At 33.1% G+C, this 8453-nt stretch overlaps 1 protein-coding gene across 6 annotated transcripts; it reads left to right on the forward strand.

Annotated features, from left to right (window-relative positions):
- Positions 1861 to 7851, forward strand: LOC109232933 (thioredoxin domain-containing protein PLP3B-like). Of its 6 annotated transcripts, none has more exons than XR_002069012.1 (10): positions 1954 to 2063; positions 2153 to 2291; positions 3238 to 3312; positions 3396 to 3443; positions 3545 to 3687; positions 4197 to 4269; positions 4747 to 4808; positions 6478 to 6575; positions 6647 to 6828; positions 7187 to 7851. XR_002069012.1 is itself a non-coding variant. In XM_019398628.1 (9 exons), exons 2-9 carry the CDS (start codon positions 2208 to 2210, stop codon positions 6748 to 6750), a joined length of 687 nt encoding a protein of 228 aa, XP_019254173.1. In that variant the 5' UTR covers positions 1861 to 1927; positions 2153 to 2207; the 3' UTR covers positions 6751 to 7830. The 6 variants fall into 6 exon arrangements, 2 of the variants coding, with proteins under 2 accessions (XP_019254173.1, XP_019254172.1); XR_002069015.1 differs by having other exon boundaries at positions 7523 to 7851; XR_002069014.1 differs by having other exon boundaries at positions 6647 to 6811; positions 7420 to 7851.

The following is an 8453-nucleotide window of genomic DNA, read 5'->3' on the forward strand; positions in this document are numbered from 1 at the left end:
GAGAATCTATATTATATTAAAAGCATGAAGGCCTTTAGCGAAATGTCGTTCGCTTTTTTTACCTTTTAAAAATATAGTTTACATTGGATAAAATAGTAATTTTATTATTTTCCTTTTGAACACCTAATTTTTGCCCTAATGAAAATCACTACTAAAAATATTCCAAATAGTTTAGAAGTGTTTTAAACCATAAAAAATCATAAGAAAATGTTTAACTTTTTATGTCATAGCATTTTAGACCTTAATTGCATTTAGGATTTAATTACATGCATTATCAAACGAAAATCACAAAAAATACAAGTCATTTTTACATTTTAGCTTTTAGTTTTAAATTAGTAATTTTTTTCATTAGTTTTAAGTTGATCAATTATTTAAATGTTAGAAATAGATTTTAGGTTTAATCCCAAAAATTATATTTGATTTAGGAATTAATTTAGGTACTTTATTAATTTGATTTAGGAATTTTTATTTAAAAAAGGAAAGAAAAACAAAAAAAAAAGAAATAAATAGCTTGTTTGGTCTTAGTTGAAATTGGGCCAAAAGCCGAATCTAATTGGCCCAATTACCAATTCTCCCCCCAAACCTGTCCAAGCCCACTACCCATATAATTCCCATAAAATTTTGAAATCCAACAGTATTGGAAACCAACGACGCCTAAGATCAAAAAAAAAAAAAAAAAAAAAAATCCGAGAAAACCTAAAAAAAAACGAACTGAAGAAGATTAGGAGCCCGTTTGGCTTAGCTGATAAGCATAGGTGCTGAAAAGCACTTTTAAGTGCTGAAACTGATTTAAAAAATAAGCAGTTACGTGTTTGGATAAAAGTGCTGAAATTAATAATAAGCAGCTAAAAAATTGGGTATACAAAGAGTTTTGTTTTAAAAAGAAGTATTTTAGGGATAGGATAGTAAATATTTTGGTCAAACCTAAAGTGCTTATAAGCTGAAATTTGATAAGTCGGGGGAGACCAACTTATGGCTTTTGGCTTATAAGCACTTAACTTATAAGCACTTTTAATTTTACCAAACGCGTAGATAAGCCAAAAAAGTGCTTGTAAGCCAGTTTGACCCGCTTATAAGCTTAGCCAAACACCCTCTAGGATTCAAAAGGAAATTTTGAAGTCGTCTCAATTGCTAGATTATCCTGCATATTCTGGGTTTTTAGGGAGTGATTTAAACTCAAAATGGCGGCTTGATTTTGCTGCTAATCGGTGGATCTGTTTCGTTAGGCTCAATTTCTTCGCCTTTTATCTGGTTTTTGGAGCTGTAGACTTGCGCTCCAGGTACCCCTCTTTGCTTCTTGCTTCATGTAATGTTCATAGTATTAATTGAATATTACCTTTCGGTTATAATATTATATCTGTCTTTAGATTTGAGACATGTCTGCTTCTTAATTGTTATTGTTTGGATCATTCTTAGAATCAAAGATTAAATCCATCCTTCGTGGCAGTACATGTGAATGTTTGGCCGATGAAAGTTAGTTGCTATAATATGAATATGATTAATTGAGCATGATTCTGTTGTTAAGTTCTGAAATCATTATTTTCTTAATCTGTTCTGGTTCTTAGATTCGTCATGTATATCTGTTATTGTAAGTTTTAGCATTTGAGTTGATTAATTGGCTGGAAAATGAAGGCTAAAATTGGCTATTACTCTAAAGTGGCTATCACTGCAATGTCCAAAGTGGCTATTAATTCATTTCCGATTGTGATCCAATTTCATCCATCAATTTTTTCTGTTGGTATGTACTTTGGCAATTAATTCAAACTTCCATGGCTCAGAAATTCCCGTCATTAATTACACATGACTTTCCAAACAGACCCTTAATATTTGACGGAGTCCACAAATGCTCGTTTTTAACAAATTTAATGGACCAAAACTGGTCAGCAATATATTTAAGGGACCATTGGAACCTAACCCCAAAGATAAGGTACCGCGTTTTTTTTCTTTTTCTTGACCATGTTTTATCTTTTTTCTCCTTTATTCAAATATCAATTCTTTTCAAAAAGATGCATTATAGCAACTTCCAATTGGTAGACAAATCTGAAATCTGCGCCTTTTCACAGGTTTTACAAGTTACAGAAAATATCGATCCACAGATTCTCTGTTTTAAATTCGCATTTTAACCTTCTTTGATTGTATTTTTTGGATTTAGGTTACAGTAAATTATCTTGCTAAAAGTGAAAAAAAGAAGAAGAAGAAGAGAGGAGATGGATCCGGATTCAGTGAAATCAACTCTCTCTAATTTAGCATTTGGAAATGTAATGGCTGCTGCTGCTCGTGATTACCAGAAGGTTTGTACTTTTTCTTTCCCTCTGATTTGAATCTCTCTTATTTTATTAATTTGGATAATTAAATGGACCTGATTAGAGTAAAGTTTGAATTTTTATGTGCAGAAAATAATAAAGTTTGGATATTTGTGTCCAAATAGAGCGGAATTGTTACTAAGGATTTATATAGCAAATTTCTACTAGTTTGGGATTGAGGCATAGTTTTATGTGCAGGTGTAATTGTATGTATATTGAAACTATGAATTCTTAAAATTCTATACTAATAATTCTATCCAGATGTTTGTGATGGAGCATTAAATTGTTTTACTGACCACAGAGTTAACTCTGCATGACCATTCCTCCTTGAGGCTCAGATAATTGCTTTTCAGCAAATTAATAAAAGAGGGTGCATTTGTCATGAAAGAAAATATTTTCAAATTCAGTAGAATTTACATCCTTTTTCCTACAACTAGTAAGGACTGGTATGAAACTCTTCATAATTATGGCATCCTAATGTGAAGTATACTTTTCTGGTGCCTCAAGCTTATCTAATGGAGTAATTGTATTAAAATGACACTATAGTATTTACATCAGTAGCCAAGCAACTAAGAGCTACAGGCCGTGTCTCTATTGTGTGGCTAGATTAATGCTGCCTCTGGTCTCAGGATAAAGACGTCCTTCTATGGGAAATACTGAGAATTATTTACTATGTTAATCTGTTTATTTCTATACTCCAATTACTAACCATTTAAGACCGCTGTTTTGTTAATAAGCTAAGAAGAAGTCATTTAGATATAATGAGTTAAGTCAACATTTCGGGGGAGTTAGACCTTAATCTTACTTGCTATTCCTTTGAGATAGCCTAATATTTGATATTGATAGTTAAATCATTGTAATATACCTCAAACATCCCGCAGTTTTATTTAGCGGGTATTAACTACTGATCATTGTATGCAACTTCACCCTTTAGGAAGTGTTGGCTCAAGAGAAGGCGCTAGCATCATCTTCTGTTAATGAAGACATAGATCTTGATGAACTGATGGATGTAAGTTTGCTTATCCATCGCCGTTTCTCGTTCTAGGCACATAATTTGCATGTATGTTTACTTGCTCATTGTGCTTTTAACAGGACCCTGAGCTGGAAAAGTTGCACGCAGATAGGATTGCGGCTCTCAAGGTCTGTTATTTTGTCTTGCCTGCAGGTCAACACAGTTAGTGATATCTGGAGGCAAGGTGCCTTAACGTTGAACAATTGTTTGTCTTGATTCTGTTCTAAAGAAAGAAGCAGAGAAGCGAGAAGCTCTAAAAAGGCGAGGGCATGGAGAATATAGAGAGATTAGTGAAGGAGATTTTTTGGGTGAAGTTACTGGTTGTGAGAAAGTGATTTGTCACTTCTACCATCGGGAGTTCTATCGATGCAAGTAAGGAATTACTTCATGTTTGACTGTTTACTTCCCTTCCCACATAAAAGAAAAAGACATAAGAGGGGGGTTCTTTCTGGATAGCTGTTTCTGTTATTCTTTGCTGCTATTGGTGTTTGAGATAAAGCGGGAGGGGGAGAGTAATTTGCCAAGTTAGATCAATTCTGGTATATCTCATACTGTAGATTTGTAGTTTGAGTTTCTTTAGAAGTCAGTAGTGCAAGAACTTAATCTGATGCAACAAGCTTGACACTCATAAAAGTGTTGCCTAAATTTGCATCTTGAAGGTTCCGTTTGTGACAGCTTTAACATGGTTAACTGGTCATCCAAATTTTTAATTGGCCAGATTGTGACAATTCTCTTGCTTCTCTTCCTACTTCAATGCGTCGATGCTCAGCATAGAATAATCTAGCTATACATACTAGTGAAAGGGAAAAAGAGTAGGAATCTAGCTGTGTATATCCACATGCATGCATGCACAAACATAATGGTATTTGTTGCTCCTTCAGGATCATGGATAAGCATTTAAAGTCTCTCGCACCAAGACATGTTGATACAAAGTTTCTAAAGTTGGATGCGGAGGTCTGTATATCTTGAGTTTTTGTATTCTTCCTCAGATTAGTACAGTAGGAACAGTCCTGAAATTTTGTGAAGTATCTGCACCCAGAAGAAAAAGGGGGGTTGGAAAAAAAGAGGGTGTGGGTAAAATGAGGGCAAGGGGCTGGTACAAAATATTAAGGGGGGGGGGGGGGGGTTAATTAATGACACATGTCATTTTGTGGTCTTTTTGGACACGAGAAATAACTCACATTAGAGTTGTTAGTGGAAAAGGGTAGTGGTAGCTCACTTATTTGACGGTAGGGTTATGGTGGAGCTCAAGTTCAAACGGAGGGTATGAATAGACCATCTTGAATACCACAGGGGCAAGTTTGAGCCTTTTCCCAAAAAGAAATCTCACAAAAGAAAGGAAGGAAAGACTGGCTCTATAACTTTTTGGGAACTGTTCATTGGATCTGATTTTCCTGCTATTTCTCATTTTATCTTGTATACTTGATGCAGAATGCTCCTTTTTTCGTTACGAAGCTGGGAATTAAAACTCTACCATGTGTCATCTTTTTCAGGTTAGTGCCTCCTGGTCTATTTAACCTTTAGGGTACTCTGCTTCGCACAGCTGTATTCTTTCTCATATATTTTATCCATGTTTGGGTGGTTCTATGGTTGTTTTCAATATTAAGAACTTCAAATAGCTCTTTCCTTCAAGCAAGAAGAATGAACCTAAATTCTCCTAATTTATTGGTCTAAATCTATCAAAACAGGCCCAATGCACCAAGGGAAGTAAAATATCTGTCTGTCAGTGAATTAACTGTTTAGGGCAGGTTGGCCAGCAGTTAACATTTGTGTAGCGGGCAGAACAGTCTTAATTGTTTCAGGTCTTGGATTTGATTAGGCAGGGGAGCTACCCTATCTTCTATATATTATTAAAAGGAGAGGATAAAGCCCTCTCCTTAAGCCAAGTGGCAGCATAAAAAAAAGACCACATGGCATAATTAGTTACTAATTAGTTTTTTAGTTAATAATTAGTTATTATTTATTATATTTGAATTTATATATCTATAAAAACGAAAATAATAAAAAATAAAAAACTGAGTAGTTTCAAGTTGGATTTTGAAAATAAAAAAATGAAATAAAAAAAATAAAAATTATCATTTCAAATGGGGGAGTAGTTTCAAGTTGGAGTTTATAATTGTTTTAAAATAAAAAACAAAAATAAAGCAATAAAAAACTTTTGATTCAAATTGTGGAGTAGTTTCTTTCTAATATTCTATATATTATTAAAAGGAGAGAATAAAGCCCTTTCCTTATGCCAAGTGGTAGCCTAGAAAAAACCTTATGGAATAATTAGTTAATAACAAAGAAATTATCTATTGAAAATTAACAAAGAAATTAACTACCTAAATTAACTACTAAAACATGGGGGAGAGTTGGTTTAGGTTAGTTAATTTCTTTATTTCATTTTTTAAAATCATTTTCCTTTTTATTTTTTGAAATAAAAAGTATATCTATTCATTAAAATTCAAACAATATTATTGAGAAAAATATAATAAAATTTAAAATAAAAAATAAATATTTTCAAGAGTAATAAAATATAAATCTTCTATTATGTTACAAAAAAGTAGCAGACAAAAATATTAAACAAGTAATATGCTAATAATCTATCTATATATTATTAAAAGCCAAAGAAAAAGGCACCACATTAATACAGGTGGTAGCCTAGATAAAAGCCACATGACATAATTAGTTAATAACAAAAAAATTATTTATTGAAAATTAACAAAGAAATTAACTACTCAAATATCGGTGAGAGTTGGGTATATCGTATTGACAAATAAAATGACAACTGAAATTTATTAAAGCAATATGGTCTAATAGTATCAAACAAGAATGATTATAATTTAATTTTTTCTTTTTAATATTGACCGCGCATCGCGCGGGTACGACTACTAGTTTTACTCTAAATTAGACGAGGGAGCTATCATGATCTTCACAAACATAGTTTAAAGTCACTTGTAGCTTCATTAAAACAGTGGATAAAGGGAAAGGGGTACACTCTAGCATTCTTATTTATGGTTCCAGTCCTAAACTTCCTGAAATTCATACACATACATGTGAACGTAATTATCAACACATCCTAGGTGTGTGGTTAATCATATGTGTGGTTAATCATACTCTTTCTTTTTCAGATGATGTCATTTCCTTTTGTTCTACACCTAAAAGAATTTTGCTTTTCAGGAATGGAATAGCTTCAGATAGGCTGGTTGGTTTTCAAGATTTGGGCGGAAAAGATGATTTCAGCACGAGGACTCTGGAGGGTCTGCTGTTAAAGAAAGGTAATGCTTTTTAATTGATGATTCCTATCGATCGATAGCTTATTGCAGTTACTAAACCATCTTCGGTGCAGGAATCATCAAAGAGAATAAGGAAGAAGAAGATGATGAAGATTCATATGGTGAAAGAAATAAGACAGTGAGATCGTCAATCAATCCAGATTCTGATTCAGACTGATGAGTTATTAGTGGTCACCAGTTTTGAATCATATGACTATTCGTCAGCCTTGAATGCATTCGTATCCAATGTTTCTTGGTAAATTATTCACCGTATAACAAAAAGTTCCAAATCGTAGAACTATTAAGTGCTGCGTATGTAAGCGCATTATCCCTCTTTGAAGCTTTCATGTCATACCCTAATCTTTTCAAAAGCTCAGCTCTACGTAATCTGCTTTAATTTTTTTTGGAATTAAATGTTTGCTTAATTCCATTCATATTTAGCATTAATATCTCTATAAATGGATGTCCAGTATTATCACCAAACTCTGCTCTCCTCCGTATATTCCTTTTCTCCACTTGTTTCATATCTTTATATTCCTGCCAGATCTCTCTTCTTATAAAAGTTGTTTTGAAAGAAATCTCTAATTAGCCTTATTTTCTCTGTTGATGCATAGATGCTGTGCTTTGATTCTTGATGTTCGAGATTATGTCTCCAGTAATCAGTGAAGTTCTTCTGTCTGGTTTTACCATTAACTCAACTCTGCATCGTCGTACTCACTTAGTTCAATCCTTCTCAGTCGTCTTCCTCTACTGGTTCTACGTGTTTTCATGAAACAGTAAACCTGAGTTTCCTTTTTCTTACTCATTAAACTTCATTCAAGATCCCAACCCCTTGACTACATTTTAGCTATTATTTACCTTTTGTAGCAGGGTACTTTTATTTTCCAGGTAACTCAGATGGCTGAGTTAAGCCAAAGGCTGCAGTCTCTAAAGGACACCATTAACTGCAGGAATTCAGCAAATACAACTAAAGGAACTGAGGATTATTTATGGGACTATTATGAAGGAAACATGAATCATGTTAATGGTGGTGATGATTCCTTCAACACTTGGAATTTGCTCCATGTTAATCAGCTTGTCATGGCTTCTAATGATGAGCAGATCATTTGGTCGTTATAAAAACATTTAGAATGATAAATGGAATTCAAGAAAAAGGAAAATGAGAGTTGATAATTGGTCGTTTCTTTTGTTACTATTAAGATAACAGAAGATCCGTTACTGTGTGTAAATTGAGGAAATGAGCCTTCATCGCTTTTTACAATATTGAAATTAAAAAATATATCTTTTTTAGATCTCTTATAGATTTCTTATGTGTTAAATCAAATTTTTCGTACGTAAAAAAAAAAGATAAGGTTATAAAACTAAAAATTAATTTGTAATGATCCACAAAACTATTTGACGCGTGTAAATTAAATAACTGCAATTCTCTTTTGTTGTAAGATAATGACTCTGTTGGGATGTTGCTCTATTTCATTTTCATTAGACTTTCTATTGGGTGTTCAAGATTACTTTGAATTTATTAATTTGTTTTGCTAAATAATTCACAAGCTTTTATTTCCCTACTTGGTTTCGCTTATGCAATCCTTCACTACAGTGGCCTTTGACAAATAGAAAATATAATCGTTAAGTACAATTTGTAAAATATTTGGTTGGTGGAAAATTGGCGGTGAAATTTCTTTCATTCGGTTAATAAAAGGTGTCGAAGGTTGTTGGGCATGCATAAATTGAAATATCAAGCTTGAATTATTGGCAAAAAATGGGGTTTTAATATATGATGATATTATATAGTAATACAGAACAAACTAAACCTAACTTATAGCTAAAGAAACACTAGATAAAACAACGTTTCTCCAGCCTAGAGAGAGAGGCTCCTCCTCCTCT

The sequence above is a fragment of the Nicotiana attenuata genome, chromosome 10 (assembly GCF_001879085.1).
Source record: "Nicotiana attenuata strain UT chromosome 10, NIATTr2, whole genome shotgun sequence".
NCBI lineage: Eukaryota > Viridiplantae > Streptophyta > Magnoliopsida > Solanales > Solanaceae > Nicotiana > Nicotiana attenuata.

Bases quoted from the DNA above. Each gene is read 5' to 3' on its own strand.
- LOC109232933 (XM_019398628.1), top strand. From the start codon at position 2,208: ATGGATCCGGATTCAGTGAAATCAACTCTCTCTAATTTAGCATTTGGA. The intron at 2,292-3,237 runs GTTTGTACTTTT...TTCACCCTTTAG, and splicing joins CTGCTCGTGATTACCAGAAG to GAAGTGTTGGCTCAAGAGAA. The intron at 4,270-4,746 runs GTCTGTATATCT...TACTTGATGCAG, and splicing joins TTCTAAAGTTGGATGCGGAG to AATGCTCCTTTTTTCGTTAC.